Source organism: Lepisma saccharinum, chromosome 7 (assembly GCF_977018435.1).
Source record: "Lepisma saccharinum chromosome 7, izLepSacc3.1, whole genome shotgun sequence".
NCBI classification, from domain to species: Eukaryota; Metazoa; Arthropoda; class Insecta; order Zygentoma; family Lepismatidae; genus Lepisma; species Lepisma saccharinum.
The window spans coordinates 87,264,714-87,282,834 of record NC_139235.1 but is presented as its reverse complement, the minus strand read 5'-3'; the positions used below and the strand labels follow the sequence as shown (position 1 = coordinate 87,282,834).

Below are 18,121 nucleotides of genomic sequence, written 5' to 3'. Positions count from 1 at the left end.
AAAGTCGCCATTTTGGAATTACCTCAATATTTTCAACTGGGAAGGGTGTCATGTGGTACCGTCTTATTCCAGTTGGTGCCAAGACCCCGGGCCTCGTTCTGGCCCCGAACGTGGTCACGAAATATATAGCTTAATGAACATATAGCAAAGTCTCAAACGTGAAAGAGACTATAAGCCAACAGAGCGCAAATTCTTTTCCTCTCGCCACCTGCAAAAACGTATGTTGCGCCCCCCTCCCCTTCTCTGTGAATGTGGCAACCAAGTGTTCAAGTGGGGAAGCTCTCGCGTGATGTCTAGCAATGTTTTCCAGCGGACCACAGAGTGGCGGGAGCGGTACCTTCTAAGATATAAGAGCTCAAAATAGGTTTGGTAACACGAAGTACTTCCGGTTCAAGTTTGTTTCTTACCGCGAGCGGCGTTCGGCACTCTGACACACGAAAGTAAACGATGTCAGTCGAAGACAACAACCGAATCGATCGCTGATTCGTTGCTTTTTTCTCGCCATTACTGGCGTACGTACAAGTGACGTCGCTGAACTAAGTCCAACATAATGCCCATTCCTGGCCGTATATTGACGTGCAAGTGCCGACACGCGTTACACCAATGAAAGAAAACTGCCAGAAGGTGGCGCTAACTTCGTGCGAGCGCCTTGTTGCGAAAATGGAGAAGTTGACACCCATTCAGATCGCTGCAGGCCATCTGTCATGTCTTGAACACGGAGCCCGGCTGCCAATCAAAAGCCGGCTTGCGTTTAGTCAGGAATGATTGATCCGTCACCTCCCGCGGGTGGGAGGTTCAACGGTAAACGCATCCGTGTTTCCGATCAAACTTTTTCGAATGCCACCCCCCCCCCCTCCACAAGCGCTCGTTTTGTTAATTCAGTACCCAAAACGTTGCTCCCGTAAATGTCGTGTCAATCGCTTCGCTTGGCATGTTCAGATGCACTTTTGTACCGTCGGAACTGGTTGATCATAAAAGGTATTGAGATCGTTTCAGAGTGTCATGCTTTGGAAACTAGCGTTGGGGATTTCATTCATTTTGTTTTATTTGTGTCTACTGCTCGATTTATGTAGATTATACGCCTGGTGCCTAGAGGATATAAGAATTTTGTTTGTTTGTTTGTTTATTCGCATGTTTGATTATGTTTACAAACGTTCAAGGATGGTTTGTTTATATGTGGGTTGTTTGCTTTGGGAATGTAATGAATAGCTATGAAGCATGTAATTACTTAGAGCCACAGTTAAGCTGCGTACATCTACTTCACAGTAAAAACTGTGATGGTTGTATGAAGAGACAATCGCGTATTTACAGAGAGAGTGTGGAAGTAATAGATTACCATTATTAGCTTACAAAAGAAAAGCTTGTTTACTACTAGTTAAGATCGGCAAAGGCACAAAACATTCAAGCATTCAGCCCCACAGCCAGGATTTGTTTGTTCGGAGTAAAGATAATATTATTAGCATATTTAGCATGTACTGCAGACAAATGTTAAATATGCTTGATATGTTACCCTTGGCAGACTCAGTAGGTTTCTACTAAAATTCACACAGCTACATTTACACACACACACACACACGTGTAAAACAATGGGTGTCCTATTATATTTTTTAGTTCTGTTTTGTATAGTCTCTTCTACTTCTAGGGTTAATCGAGGATGAGGATGAATTATGAACGATGATGGGAAAGGTTAGCAGCTTCTAGACTTGGTTTTCATGATAAGACATAACGAGGCATTTGAACACAACTGAATTTGAAACTTCAGATCAGATCAGTGGAGCGATCACTTTTGCCCCCCACACTATTCTAAACCTTATCTACCAAGGAAAAGTAAACGGTCCTTGCCCCCCCCCCCCCCAGTTTTGGCACCTTGTTTTAGAACCCAATCGCCGACACCGGCTCAGATTGTTTCTTCATGGTTTTAAAATGTGAAGGCTTTTAAATTAAAAGTGAAACTTTGAGTAGATCCATTGTGTAGAATTAGTCATTTCTCATTTTGTCCGGAAAACCAATTGTTAATCTGTGTACCTGATTTAAGCCAATAGTCGTCTGAAGTAAAGTAAAATAAAGTAATAAAAATGAGAATTTGAAAGCAAATTTCAAGACTTCAAAGAGTCCAAAGGGCAATTTTCCTTGTTCAATGCTTACTTCTCGTGTTATGCAGCGTGAGCAAGTCCCTACAATCAAAGGAAACTATTGAATGACAATGTAACTCGGTACTGAAAGCGGAATATTATGAGGTGGGCGTTCCTTAATTTATCTCATATTTCCCACAGGAGTGTCCTTTCTGCTGATATTTTAGAGATGTTTGGCAACATTTATCTTTGTGAACAGCTGCTGTCCTTTATGAAGGTTAATACGTAAAACATTCCACGATCAAGAATCACTGGCAAATATTTATCGGATGTGTTGAGAATTTCTTGTTTACAAAAATGTAATGAGGACATTGAGAAACTAGAATATAATAAAAATTGTGTCAAATTGCTGTGATACGAAACCAGAATTGTTCATGAAAAGTTTGCTGCCGAGGTATCTGTATCTGAAACAAGCACGTTGGCTTCCTGATAAAACGAAATTGAATAAAATGTATCATTGGTAACATTTGTTAAACGTTTTCTCATGTGGATTATAATCTTCTAAGATGTCACCGAAGACTTGGACGGTGGTGTATGTCAGTGCAGGTCTAACTTAATATGAGCTTTTTCATTGGATACTAATTTTTAGTTTTACATGTCAATGGGGAGGAAGGGGCGAAACCCTTAATTTTTGATTTGAAAGGGGTGAAGTTAGAAATGTTATACCCGAAGGATTTTTACAATATCGCTATGCGACCCTACTTACGTATTACTCTCATGAATTATTGGATCGAACCAAGCCACTCCCAATGGGTCATGTAGTTAATCATCATTCATCCTCATAAATGATGAGAGCAGTTGTCATAACGGCAAGTTAAATGCTTGGCAGCAAAAGGCACAACTGAAATAAAATACCTTAAACAACTATAAATGGCAAATAGTCACTCGTTGGATTTTAGAACCTTGAACCCGAATCATACATGGTAAGGATTAGGATAGTTACCTGTCTACACTTAGAACAATGATCATAAAATAAAACCAAGATCTCTGTAGGCTGACTCCAATCCTTCTCCCCTTCTCAAAGTCTTCTTCCCTCTCCCTGCTCAAAACGAAAAGTGAGTCCCTTGCCAGCCTGTCCGTTCCCCTAAACCCCTGTCCGTGGAGTTTCCTCCACACTGACACGTGATTTTTTCCTTCCTAGTATTTTCCACAGCTTGCTGCTTGTCAACCTTTCGTCAACCTTGCAGCCTCAATACATCAGGAAGTTTGCTTGATACAGTGCATATCTCACGTACCTGAGAGGAATGGACAGCTGGTAACTAACAAGTGAATTGCCTGGTCAGTTCAAAGCCTCTAGAGAAACTTTTAAATGAAATAAAGTATAATCCTAAGGAGTGATACGCTTACAAATTGAGATTGTCATGGCTTATGTAGGTGGTAGAACAGTTGCGATGACTTGCACTGAAGTTGTAAGTGGAAATTTTCATCTGCCAAATCATGCTTGTAATAACTATTTATTTAAGGAAATTTCCATTACAGTTGAATTCGTTTTAAACAAGAACGAGACAATACTAAAACGGTAGACACAACCATGTTGAACAAAACAAAAAATAAAAGAGTGCCAATTAAAGAGATCTCAGCTTCACAATAACATTATGTACGTACATTTTTTGTAGGTTTGGGATAAAAGGACAAGAGCTGAAGATATATATTTGGTTTAAGGTGTTGTTGAACCGATTCGGTAGCTTATGGAAAAGGGAACGTGTTGCGAGTGACAGTCTGGAAGTTGCAGTGTGAAAAGTTTCCTTGCTCCGTCCTTTATGTCCAATCACTGAGAAAATGTTCGTGGAGTAGGGTGCTACATCTTAAGTTTCCATAATCTTGTACAGTAATTTGATATCTCCAGTGTATCTACGAGATTCTGCGGTACGGTTTCAAGCCGAACTCTCTTAGGTAGGTGTCTCACGTCTGGTACCCTATGATACTCTATGTCGAAAGATGGAGAGGAAACAATATGAGGACATTGTGGAACTTGTGGGTACGAGAATGGACAGCCCTGCTGCGCATGGGCATAGTTTCTTTGAGGGCTCACAGACTTGGAATGTATCTTGAACGAGCAAATCGTTATTCCGAATACGTTAAAGTTTCTCAGTTTTCTTCTGCGTCATCCTGTATATTAATGTAGGATACAGAGAGCATGGATGAATCTACTTTCCTAATTTCAGAGACCATGTCTCTCTTTAATTTATGCAGATGTAATATTTTGGCAATTTAAATTCGTTTGACTTGATGCGTAAATCGTTGAACTCTTCCTACGTGACATATTGGTATTTTTTTTTTTTAAAAAAAAAAACAACTTCATTACAATTCTGTACGCGGTAGTGAACCCCCCAAAAAATGCATCGGGTTAGAGATGAAATGCACCACATTCGGCAAAAACAAACTTTCGGGCGAAACTGAACAAAATAAACCTGGGTGGAACAATTGACAACCTCGCAAAGCGAAATAACATCCTGTTCGCAATTTGACTTGCAGATTCGTCGTGCTAGAACATCACGCAAAATGCAAATGGGAACATACATAAGGCATCCGAGGGCCAACACACAAAAGCTCACAACAATTACTATTTTGGAAATATGTATCGGAAGCCCTTGCGAATCTCAAACGAGGCTTTTATGCGATGACTTCAAACCATGGGAAAATCTTTGTGCTACATCTTGGCAAGAGATCAACATTATCTTCTTACTTCGGCCAATTCGTCATCTCTTTGCTGTAGCAAAGAAGTGTTTCGTTTTGCCCGGACATTGATTCTAGAGAATTGCCTAACCCTTGGAGAGCGAAGGTAGCAAGAGGTACACTGTATTATTTCATAACATGATAATTCCTGAATGCCAGTTATTTTGACAGCAGAGCAGAGGAAAGCATCAGATTAACAGATTAGGCTCGAACGACAGAATTTAACATATTAGCATATTTTCCAAAGGATATATCTATCCTAACGATGGAATCTTAACCTCGGTTAAGATTTCATTCATTGATTCTTGAGGTATAGAATACAAACATATGTGCCGTTCAAAATGTCCTCAGTAGCGATATGTATTTATCAACATTTAAACAATTTCTGGTATCTTCAAAACTCTATGTATACGTTACAATTTTTGAGCGTTGGGTGAGACTGGCAAGTGGTCAATTCTTTTGAACACAATAACTGCCATAAACGTAAAGTTAAATGCACATAATTGTTCCTGCAATTAGATATCTTGAAAATCAGGTACGATACTGCATTTGTACAAAATCGGACGACGTGCTTCAAGATGGCGAAATAAAAACCTATTTTCGCTGTTTCGCCCGCTCGACAGTGCATATACTTCTCGGAGTAGAAGGGACTAAATACACATTAATCTTGGATTTTACTGGACAAGATCTGTAATAGTAAGAGTCAACTGACAAACATTGTAACTACGATAATAAAGACAGCGTAAACTTAAAGCTCTCGAATCGCAGTTTATGTCTGCTGTAGCTTCGAGAATTAGCCTCCTTTTGCATTTGAATGATATTGGTCAAGATACGTGGGTGAATCAAATATAAACGGGAATTTATTTCTTACTTGCAGGGAAAGTGTAGTGAAGTCCTGTGGCCTTGAGGTGATGATAGTGGGTGTATCTGGAGTCTGTTCCTTCCCTGGAGTCCTTGTCAACTTTTAACATCAGTCAGTAGCACGATGAGTGAAGAAGGTACAACCGTCCATTGCGCAACGCATCATTATCAAATTTCTTACAAACGAAGGGGTAAAACCAAGTAAAATTGTGACCAGACTTCGAGCACAGTTTGGTGACTTGGGTCCACCACTACGCACCAGAGTCAAAACAGGCCAGCAAGGAGTGGCGGAAAAAAGTAGAGGCTGGGCCAGACAAGGCCAAAAGCCACGCATCAGCTGGGAAGATTCTTGCCACAGTTTTTGGATTTCAGAGGTGTCATTTTTATTGATTATCTTCATGAAAGAAGAACAGTAAATGCTGCTTACTATTGTCAACTCCTGGAAAGTGTTAAGGCTGCTTATCGGACCAAATGACGTGGTACACCCATCAGAAGTGTTCTGCTGCTTCATGACAACGCCAGACCTCAAATAGCTGGTGCAACACGTGACAAACTGGACGAAATTCATTGGACACCACTTGAACATCCTCCATACAGTCCAGACTTATCCCCTTGTGATTATCACTTGTTTGGAACCCTGAAGGAAGCACTCGAAGGTAAGCGTTTTCAGGATGACGCAGAAGTGGAAGAGTTCGTGTGCAACTGGCTGCACACACGACCGAGAACTTTCTGGGACGAAGGGATTGCCAAACTCCCTATCCGCAAAAGTGCATTTCAGTTCAAGGGAGCTATGTAGAAAAGTAATCACTTTGTTTTGTATTTGTATTTTATTTCAATAAATTATGAAAAATAAATTCCCGTTTACATTTGATTCACCCTAGTATTTCAATATGCCAGACAAAACCACGAATTGTTGTGTTGGTAGAGCTTCAATTTCTGGTCATATTAGCCTAGGCTTAATTTCTGTTGTTTAAGAAGGTAAAAACTCATGGATTTTACATCTGAGCTATTATTAGTTTTAAAAATATATGGATTATCTAACATAGTGCATAGTGTATGTCAAAATTGGTGCTGGGGTAACAATTTTCCAATTTTAATATTTTCAAATCTTGGTCTGGACCATACATTCGGAGATTAAGGAACGAAAATCTCAGTTCTTTTTAAGACACAACTAGATCTACATGTTCCTTGTAACAATGGCGGAAGAAAAGTCGAGATTCTCTATTGTGCGAGCACATTCTACATTCTAGTGATACATTAATAAATTTGTGTCTGTGTAACATTACTAACCGCTTTACAATCAAAACCCAGTTGTTTTAAACCATCATTTGCACTACAATGTGGTAAATAGATAACACCCTTAAACTCAAAGCTATGAATCTTAGGATCTAATAATATCAAAATATATTTGGACGACATTGGTCAACATGTTTCAAGATGGCTGATTTTATACCTACATACAGGGACGTCGTTAGGGAGGGGCCACGTTCACGTGGCCCCGGCAAACTGTTCTACATTTGCTGAAAATCTTACTTTCATGATAAATATTGCAAAATAGTTTTTCAGTATTTTTTTCTTTCAGTTAGAAACACTGTTCTTAATTTGAGTGGCACGACCCCAAAACCACATTTCTTTCTCGTTTTCCTGGTTCTAGCTATAGTGGATGTCAGTGTAGGAACCTAGAACTTCGTTGTTTCTCTGAATTTTGTGGGAGCTGTCTTTCCACCCCTAGCAGTCGGAGGTCAACAACAGGCAGGGTTGGGCGTTGAGTGTTGCCGTTGCGTCCAAACAATGTTTTGAGCTTGAGTAGATTGAAGAACGACCGCTTGTGCAGCGGTAAACCACATATATGCAAACACTTACAACTGGTCCCGAATAAGAGCGCAATACACGCTAAATAAGTATAATGGTGGCAGAATGCTTCATATCTCTGGGTAAGTAGTATTATTCGCACCAAATAACTATTCTACTATTGAAACAGTCTAAAACACGCAACGTGTTAAAAGTAATTATCTTCACAAACTGTACGATTTCTCGAGTCGCATATTTTTCTCGATATAGTGAAGACCGATTTTGAGAATCCTCCTTAACAAACGATGCCTCCCCGATTGCGCATTGATAGCATTGTTGCCTTGTAATCGAGGGGTCCCGGGTTCGATACATGAGTGGAGGTGTACAGTGGTCCGGATCTTACTTTAAACTGTAGGTCCAGTCCCGATTTGCCTTACTGTGCATAAAGTAGACTTAAAATCACCAACTCAACTCCTTAACAAACTTTTCGAAGAATCGAAAATTTAAACAAGAACAAGTAAATACGTTTTTGTAATTTTGAAGTAAATTATTATTATTATTGTTATTATTTTGGATATTTTTGATTCGTATGAATCTGCCTCTCACAGTAAGCTTATTTTATTGAGTCAAGTACAACCCTTGAAATAAGTCACTGGAAAGACATGTGAGGTTGCACATATATTTAAGCATCTATAAATAAATAATAACCCGTGGTTCGACAGCCCTGGTAGGGCCTTGGTCTATCTCCCGACTGCCAGTCTCCCTCCCACAATCCTACCTAGAGGTGTGGAGATCTTTAACCAGTAATGGGATGACGTGGGCTCAGCACGTCGAACCCCCAACCGTTATAGGAGATATCCGTAAAGAATAATTATATTCTTGTGATAAGGAGTCGTTGTCATTTAACAAACTTTATTGATTTATTCCATCAGCATTATTTAAAATGTAGTGCATACTGAACTTACCAACTTAAGAAAGGCACATTGATTGCTAAATGAGGCATTTTCCTTGTGTTGCAGAGCAAGTTCAGTTTTTGGAGTATTGCAATGTTTTACACAGTCCGTTCGAAGAATTTTGAGAATATTGATGTTTTGTCAAAGGGACCACCCCGAATAAATATCTGTGGATGTTTTACAGCTTTCATCGTATTTAAGAAGGTAATTTTTCCGGTGCAACTTTCCTCCGTACAACATGTATTTTGCCACTCAAGCTGAAGAGCCGATTCATAGGTGCAACGACCTTGGCAGAAAGAAACTCTGATTGGCACCATGTTGACAAAAGACTCAAGAAGTCCCGCAACCGACAGAACTCGAAGTGTTCGGATCCTACGGTGACATACACTTTGGTTGAACACAAGCGGATGCATTGGTAGGAAATGCAGTGATTTTATGGGCCGTCCCTTTCTGGGAAGTCGGGGACCTTTTGAAAACACACTTTCCCTTCATGGACACCAGGGGCCCTAAGCCAGGTCACCCCTTCCCACAAAATCTTCTCTTCATCTGTCTCTGGTTATCGGCCGCGCCGAAACGCACTGCATGTAGCTAGGACTTTCTGGGTTAATTACTTTATGGTTCACCATGGACATAGGCTTTTCAAATTGCAAGACACAAAATTCTACTGTTTGTCCCTTTTCTGTCGGGAGATGAATGACAAAGATGTCGCGGTTCCTTCAGGTTCCCACACTCAACCCTTGTGCTCATAACCTGCAATGAAGGGAAAGGCCATAATAAGCCTTTGTAATGTACCAATTTTATATCCTTCCTTGGTAACTTTCCACTCATTTTCAAGAAACATCTGCTTCTTTTTGCCCTACTGTGTTGATTGGTCGACAATTGATGACTGTCAGCTAGTTCGAAGAACAGTTTGATCCAAGCAGTTGTTTCGTAGTTAGCTTCTGTAAACGTGAGATTCCGGTAGGATCACGGAGTGCTTGAGATCTCATTTCCATGCTTTGCGAGTGAAATTTCGATTGATTTGGTTCATTTTACTTCGCTCTTCTGCCACATTTGGCTAATTGCGAAGATGGGAATGAGTGATGATATGATTAAATTGATCAATGGACACTCACAAACACCCATGCTCAGTCCGGAATTCGAACCCGGCACACCTGGCATCGTAGCACGATGTGCTAAACACTCCTCCACGGGGGTAGGCGAAGTGAAATTTCGAGTGTGAAGCTGCCAGCTTGTTTTCCTCTCGAAAAAGGTGAAGTAGGATCGACTGATCGACCAAATGTCCAACACATTAACTTTCTAAATTGGTGTCCGACTACCACACAGGAGACCGGGTTTGACTCCCAGGGCGGTTGATCTCACATGTGATGAAGAATAAGTCACATTTCAATTAAGGAAGGAAACGAGGTATGTAGTCAACTTTATATAGTAATGTGCATGCTCTAGAAATAATAAGTTTCAAAATTCTGCATATTTTGTGATTTTTCTTCATTTAGCCTCCACCAGGGTTGTCAAAGGTCCATCTACCCATAACTTCTATGGGTTTTATTGGGTTCCGTTGAAGGACCGTGACCTTTCTTCTCGCACAATTTAAATTCGGTCCTAGTAGTGTATTGTTCCATTAAAAAAAGGTTACTGGATCGTATTTAAATTGATCCGGAAAATAATCCTGCACCGAATTTTAATTGATCCTGGAAGAAAGGTTCTTGGACAGTGTTTAAATTCAGCCGCAAAACAAGGTTCCTGGAGCGTATTTAAATTCATACGGAAAAAGGTTGCTGGACCGAATTGAGGCCTAGAACCCATTTACACTTGCTGATTTTCTCTCCCGGATGGGAAATGAATTTATTTACAATACTTGGACCATTAACAACCCTGGCATTGTTAAAGATTAGGGAACGCATACATTCTATAGGTTTCCGTTATAAGACCAGAACCTTTTCTCTCGCACAATCTAAATTCGTACCAAGTTGCGAATTGTTTCATTTCAATACGGAACTTTGACCCTATTTAAACTGATCCGGAAAAAAATGTTCGTTGACCGTATTTAAATTCTTCAGGAAATAAGGTTCCTGGACCCAAATGAAATTCATCTGGAAACAAATTCATGGGACCGAATTGAAAACGTTACAGATGAAGAGGTTCCTTACGGTTCAGAATTTTCTCTCCTGGATGGGAATTGAATTTATTTAAAATTCCTGAACCTTTAACAACCCTGGCCTCCACCCGCAAATGCAGACGCTGTGGCTACTGCTTAGGCGGGAAACTTCACTACACATACAAATAAAATTAATCCAAAGTTATATAGCGAATAATAGTTACTTCCACAAAAATATCATTAAATTTGGAGAGCCAAATTACTTATCAAGCATTTTCTGTTATTTGCCTATCCTAGTGGGAGCGAAAATCTTTTGCCCTTGCTGGTGAACTCGGTTCCTGCAAATTCAAGACTGCATTTGCTAATTTTCATTTCTATTTGGGCCGACAACTCCGTGGTGGAGTGGATAGGTTACGCTACGAAGCAGAATGTCCCGTGTTCGAATTCCGGCCTGAGAATGTGTCTTCTTTGTGATGGTCCTTTCATCAAGTTAATCTTAACTCATTGTCATCTTTACGATTAGCCAAAAAGTGTCAGAAAAGTGAAGTAAAATGAACCAAGTCAATCAATAATTTCTATTTCGTTATTTTACGCCGCTTTTCTACCTCTTGGGTTAAATGCGACGATGAGATTGAATGATGATCCGAAGGAATCGCGATGCGAGACATGATGCAACCACACCTGTCCAAGGTCCGAACTTTGAATCTCTGGTTTAGTAGTGCGTCATGCTCATGCTTCGGGAGGGGAATCCTTTGAATGAAAAACTATAAAAGTAGGGTGAAAGAAAACAACATTGTACTGTGCAAAAAAGCCATGTTTAGGTCCTCTAAAGAAAACTACAATTATTCAATAAAATTCATTTGAAGGACAAAGCCTCCGAAGTGTTTTTCCATTCGGTCATCACATCGAGTCCCATCTAGTTTTGAGAGTGGACTTCGCTTACGTATTGATTTCAAGTAGCTTCCCAATTGTCCTCACGATGTTAGGCTATCACAGAAATTTTGGAGTTCCTACCAGGGATCGAACCTTGAAAGACTACCGCGCAACAATTTGAGCGCGCGGGAATTTTGTTGTTTCTATTGCCATCGTATATTCAGTTTTGCACGCGCAAAGAGGATTACTTTTAAGAAATTAGATGTGTGCATAAAATTTCATATATATAGTCATCATTCTCCAATGTGTACAGTACGACGACACAAAAGACTCGTGCATGTCCCATAGAATTGTGGTTAAGGGTGTCGCCTTGCATTAAAGGCCCCGCATTCGATGCTGGTATAAACAATATACATGGGATGCCTGTCTTGAACTCATTACAAAAAAAAAAAAAAAAACATTTCATTTTCGCACCGTTGTCATACTTGTACGTACACCTAAACCCACGGAAGAGAATTTTCTCTACTTCTCAATTTTCTTCGAGCAAATTTACAAATCTAAGGAGTAAGGACTAATGACATTGTTCTTGGTGTCTCAAAAATCTGACATAAGAGATAATACATGGATTTTTAAAGACTGTCTAGATGACATTAAGTTAAAAAGTTCATTCTGCATTTAGATTCCCGAATAATGGCCGTGGATTTCGCGAGTCTATATCCGTAAATTTTTGAGGGCTACAGGAGAAAATAATGTTCTCTTCAAATAAGATTATATATATACACACACACATACTGTACATATACTTATGTAGGCCTATATGGTATATTAATAATTTGTTAGTTTTTAATGGTTTGATAAAAAAAATCTTAAGTTTTGCCCCCTCCCGAACTGATCATCCTAGCTACGTCCCTGCCTACATAACTGTGGAAAGTACACTTAAAGGCTATTCATATGTCGTAGTGATAATTTTAAAATAGTTTATTTTCTTTCTTTTGTTCTTGTACAAATAATGCCCACAGTTTCTATTCGCTATTATATTCCATTTTTATTTACAAGCGTTGATAATATTGATTTGCGGGTTCGTATACACTTATTTTGGTTTGTAAACAGCGTCGTTTACCACAGCGGACCATGTGACATCGAAGATTAAACAGAAGCACACATATGATTATGAAATATAACTGAATGTACCTTGCTTTGTTGTGGTTGTCCAGTTTCAACCTGGTTCAAAAGATGTTTTATTTAAAATTCATATTAATGGTAGCATGCAACAAATGTGGAGAAAATATGATTTGTGATTTTTCACGTAAATGATTAGCCAATATTTAGTCACATACTGCTTGTGTCTGCTGACAAAATTCCGTCCTGCTAGTGTAAGGTTATATGCATTTAAAATGACACTTTCTTACTTAACCTATTTAATCGCCAGTCATAAATCCATCAAATGTTGCACATAACCAATATTGGTAGCAAATGACAGATTGATATGGCATCAGCCATCAGACGTCAAATTATGACCCTTCCATCATTTCTTATATTTTTTCTCACCGAAAAGTGGCGTTTAAGATAAAATTAAGCTGCCTTCCGCCAGTTATTATATTGAAAAACATCTCATTGGATAGACTTTATAATGCAGAAAACCCGGTGTAAATATCTCTTACGGTTTTCCTGATATAAGTTTTCAAAGTTTGGATTGCGCCACTTTTGAAACACACTATACTATACCATTATGTGGTGGTATTTTGTGAGCGCAGTGTTGCCAACATTGCTCCACTAAGTGTTCTTTTCCTTGAACATACGCATGGAAACTGGTCAGAAATTGTGTCTTTTGAGCTTTTGGAGGAGCACTGACATATTGTGATGGGAGACGTGGAGGGGCAAAACTCGTGGACAATTGGGTGTGTATCAGCATGCCCGTTAGTGAGGGAGCAGCAGAAGGCAGTTGTGCAGGTATGCGTTTCCTCTCATTAGAGTCCCACCTGTAATTCGATAAATGTGCTCGTTGCTCCTTGATTAACTTTCCTATTCCCTACTTGGGTCATCTTGGTGCGAAGCTGATTGTGGATGACTTCGCAATATCTCAGGTACACTCACCGGCAATAATAATGGAATACTCGCTTTCCTGCAAGTTGCCTAACTCTACGGCGGGGGTAGAAGTTTTCATTGAAAATTTCCTATTAAAACCGTAGAGTTATGGAACACACACAACGCCTTCAGGAGAAGCAGGTATCGGGTGGCCAGAATTAAAGTTACCCAACTCAGAGCCCTCTGTAGCCTGTTTGAGGCATCGTAGAACTCTGAAATTTGGTGAATCCACTATGCAGACCATTGGGAAGAGGATGGCGATAAAAAAAGTTCAATTTTCCGCCAACAGGTTGAAATGTGGCGCTGTACTTCCATGATGGGTTGTACAAATAATCACGTTAAGTGATTTAGCTGAGTTATTAATTAGAAAGACATTTGTTCGTGGCTGGAAGTTGCGAGAAAATAATCTCTCGTTTATTGCAAGATTGCAAGGTAAAGGCAAACCCATAACCAATTGGAGCAGTTGACGTCATTATTACAACCCATCATGGAAGTACAGCGCCACATTTCAACCTGTTGGCGGAAAATTGAACTTTTTTTATCGCCATCCTCTTCCCAATGGTCTGAATTGTGGATTCACCAAATTTCAGAGTTCTACGATGCCTCAAACAGGCTACAGAGGGCTCTGAGTTGGGTAACTTTAATTCTGGCCACCCTGTATGTCAACCTAAAATTACGTATCTCACACATATAATTTCATTTAAGTTGCAGCAAGATGATAACTTCAAACAGAATATGTAGTGTTTCAATTGTGCAACGCAGCTATGGGGGGAAATGTCTCTTTCCCATCCCCTTGGAAGATTGTAAGTGATGACGTTTTGAAGACATCCAAATGTCAAGCTCACTTTCACATAGCACACTAACGAGGCCCTGGTGCCTGGACTTGGAGCCTCTGTGGGGGCTGTGTTGTCCTTTAAATAAAATAATCATATCACCTTTCATTCTCGTCTTCGCGATTAGCCAAAAGTAGCAGGATATTGAAGTAAAATAAAACAAATCAACACGCTCTGGAAAAGTACACTGCTTTCCTCTCCCTGGAAAAATATTCTGGGTACGTCCATGCTCGGATATTTCCATTCAGTCTGCTCCAAAAGGTTTCCGTACAGGGGAAAATATTGAAATCACGTAACATTTTGTCAATTTTATCGTTTGAAGTCACTTAGAATTGTATCTAAATCATGCCCTTAAAATCTGAATAATTTATCATTCGCCATGGTCGAGTAACTTTTAGTTGCTATACATGACTAGAATGTTAAATTATTACGACTGGCATTTTAACGCACGCAAATTTTCGAATATTCTTCATGTCACACATTTCCTGTGGAATATTAATTCGAATTACGTTCTAATTATATGGATTATAGTCGATTAATTTGGTGCAATATGAATATTTTAAACATAATTAATTATAAACTTAGTGTCATTTATATCCAACACGTAATATGTAAATAATGTGCGTGTCTATGCAATTCGAATATAAAAAATATCGCAGTTTAACTTCCATGGCTGAATACGAATACAACCAAATCCAACAGGACTGCGGTTGAACGTGAAATATTAATCATTTCTGCCGATGTTAATTAATTAATTGAAATATTGACAAATGTAATGTTGTAAGGGATCTTTCATAAAGTCCTGTCTCCTTCTGCAGCGGTGCTGCACCGTGCAATGAACTAGACACGTGACTGCAGAGAGAATCAAAATGTGCAGCTATTTTGTAAACTCATTTATGGCAAGCGGATCACTGTTTTTTACCCGCTCAGAGATGGCGCTGTCTATCGGATATCTCTATTACCTCATTTCCAGCTGCAGAGTGGAATAGGTCCATTTTCCAACAGTCCTCTCGATTAAAGAAAAATATGGAAATAAACGCGGATCAATTCAAAACTTAAGTAAAAGACAAATAATCTTCAATTCTCTCTTTCATTTTCAGTTACTCGTGGATATTTCTATCTAGCAGAGAGATGAAATAAAGTTTCTGAATCTCGAACTGTTAAGGGTTCTGGGTAGCGATACTTCATAGGCGTTTGCAACATTAAAGTTTACGATTTAATACAAGGAAATAAAAAATACAAATAGGAAAAAGTCCGCATTCTACATATAAAACTAAAGAAGACATTGTGTGCATGGGGCCCTAAGAAATACAAAATACGAAATTTACACGATTAATAACCTTGAATCTGTTCAAATTCAGGTGTACACCGGTTGCATAATAGTTTACCACAACATAATATGCAATTCTGGACAGAAAGAAAGAAACTTAATTTTTAACTTCCTCCCAATGTTGTCCAAGCTTCAGGCGGCACGTGTCCAGCATGTGTAAGGAGGACATCTAAAGAAATCGATCTGTAACTATTTCCTTTGATTCTCTTCAACGACTTAAGATATCATTCCACATTAGTTTAAGTGTAAAAGTGGCAATTCCCGAAATGTTCTCGTACATAAAACTCATTCAAAACATTGCCCACACGTGATACTATCATGGCCTTACAACCTACAACGGTTACATCTGAAATGTAAAAATGTTCTTACTTACCATTGGCTAGCATGATGTCCAATAAGCGACTGCCTCGAATCAGGTCTCGGCTGCACGTCTGGAAGCGTTCTCCTTGCCACAGGCTCAGTCTTTTCCCTCCTGCTTACGTCACACATGGGATTTTCGATGACGTCATTGTTCCTACCAGGAGCAACACCAGGAGGCGGCTGAGGAGGAGTGGCGGGTCTTCCGACCTCCGTCTGTCCCCTCAGTCGTTCGTCCAATCGGTTCGAAGGCACGCGACCATATTCGTCGACGCGTCCCGCCGCCGGCAACCTGTCGTCCATCCTACTTGACGTCCGTCTACCTTCGTACTCGTCGATCGGAATATTGCCAGCATTATTCCCATTCTCGTCGTGACGGTTCCGCACGTACTCTCTCGCCACCCCGCACACGCCACCGCTCGCACCGCTGGACGCACCGGCGGAAGAACAACTCCCTGCCGAACCAACAATAACACCACCAACACTAGCACTGATAGAAACACCAGGAGATCCGCACGCCACCGCCAGCATGTCCTCGAGCCTCCCTCGGCCGGTAACCATGGCGACGGACTCCTCGCTGGCGGAGCTACCCCCACGGTGGCCGCCACCGGACGCGCCGTTGCCGTTACCCCCGTTCGCGCCGCCCCTGTCCTCGAGGCACAGGCGGGAAGTTCTAAGGTACGGATCGGAACGCATCGGAGGGTCGTACCGGCTGGTCCTGACGTACTCCTCGGGAGGGCGAGGGTACTCGTCCATTCGCGGCACCACACCCCCGCCGATGACCACCCCGCCGACCAATCCCGGACGAGCCCCCATGTGGTGGTAGTCCCGAGCGCGACTGAACGCGTGGTGGTACGGTGGCAGCCTGTAATGGTGGTGGTAGCCCAAGTCTCGCCGCATGTACGGGTCACCACCCAGGTAGCGTTCGGCGGCCGTTTGCTCCCCGTGCAGCCTGGGTGGCGGGTAGTCCCTGTCCGGAGGCGGCCGGTGGAGCGGATGCAGCAGACGCTCACGTCTCCCATAGTCCTCGTCAGGAGCTGTCATCCTGGCCGCCTGCCCGTTGTCAGGACATCTGCAAATAAACAAAAACATATATGTAACCCATATGCTAGCAATGGAGAAAGTGCAAACAAATATTTCCTTAAACCCTACATAATTCAGACATTACAGTTAAAAGTTTTTAAAATGGAAACCACGTCGAGGATGTCTCAGAAAGACGGGGCATTTTGAAACCAAGATATACAGAAGAGAATAAATAGTTGCAAGATATTTAATAATGGAATTGAATAGTGCAGAGGATGTCATTACATGATTGCATATATTTACGAGGAGATGGGTAGGTTTATGGTCTGATGACGACGTCCAGTAGATCACGACCTTTTCAAAGCAACCATTCGTGCAGTCGTCGAGGGAAAACCGCATAACTCGACGTAACATGTCCACATGAATTTGGGCGGTTTTTCCCACTCGACCTAATACAACTCAAGAATCACAAATACATTGACACATTATAAAACCGATTTCAACTATACATGGTGGAGCAAAAAGTCAGGTTACGTAGGTGATACCGATTTCAACTATACATGGTGAAGCAAAAAGTCAGGTTACGTAGGTGAAATCGATTTCAACTATACATGGTGAAGCAAAAAGTCAGGTTACGTAGGTGAAATCGATTTCAACTATACATGGTGAAGCAAAAAGTCAGGTTACGTAGGTGATATCGATTTCAACTATACATGGTGAAGAAAGAAGCCAGGTTAAGTAGGTGAAATCGATTTCAACTAAACATGGTGAAGCAAAAAGTCAGGTTACGTAGATGATATAGATTTCAACTATACATGGTGAAGCAAAAAGTCAGGTTACGTAGGTGATATCGATTTCAACTATACATGGTGAAGCAAAAATTCAGGTTACGTAGGTGATATCAATTTCAACTATACATGGTGAAGCAAAAAGTCAGGTTACGTAGGTGAAATCGATTTCAACTATACATGGGGAAGCAAAAAGTCAAGTTACGTAAGTGCAATTGATCGTGTTCGTTCGTTGCAGGTTACTGGCATGTTATCGAAAGACGAGAGGGTAGGCATTCGAAGCTACTGGGAGAGAGTTGAGGAAATCAATCGGCGACTTCG

At 40.6% G+C, this 18,121-nt stretch overlaps 1 protein-coding gene across 3 annotated transcripts in view; it reads right to left on the bottom strand.

Moving 5' to 3' along the window:
- Positions 1-18,121, bottom strand: part of rho-5 (rhomboid-5) — a 670,560-nt gene that overhangs the window by 405,474 nt on the left and 246,965 nt on the right. For all 3 annotated transcript variants that reach the window (XM_083125574.1, XM_083125572.1, XM_083125573.1), the window contains one exon: positions 16,006-17,061. In XM_083125574.1, the coding sequence (XP_082981700.1) occupies positions 16,006-17,033 (1,028 nt within the window). In that variant the 5' untranslated portion in view covers positions 17,034-17,061. The remainder of the gene's footprint in view (positions 1-16,005; positions 17,062-18,121) is intronic.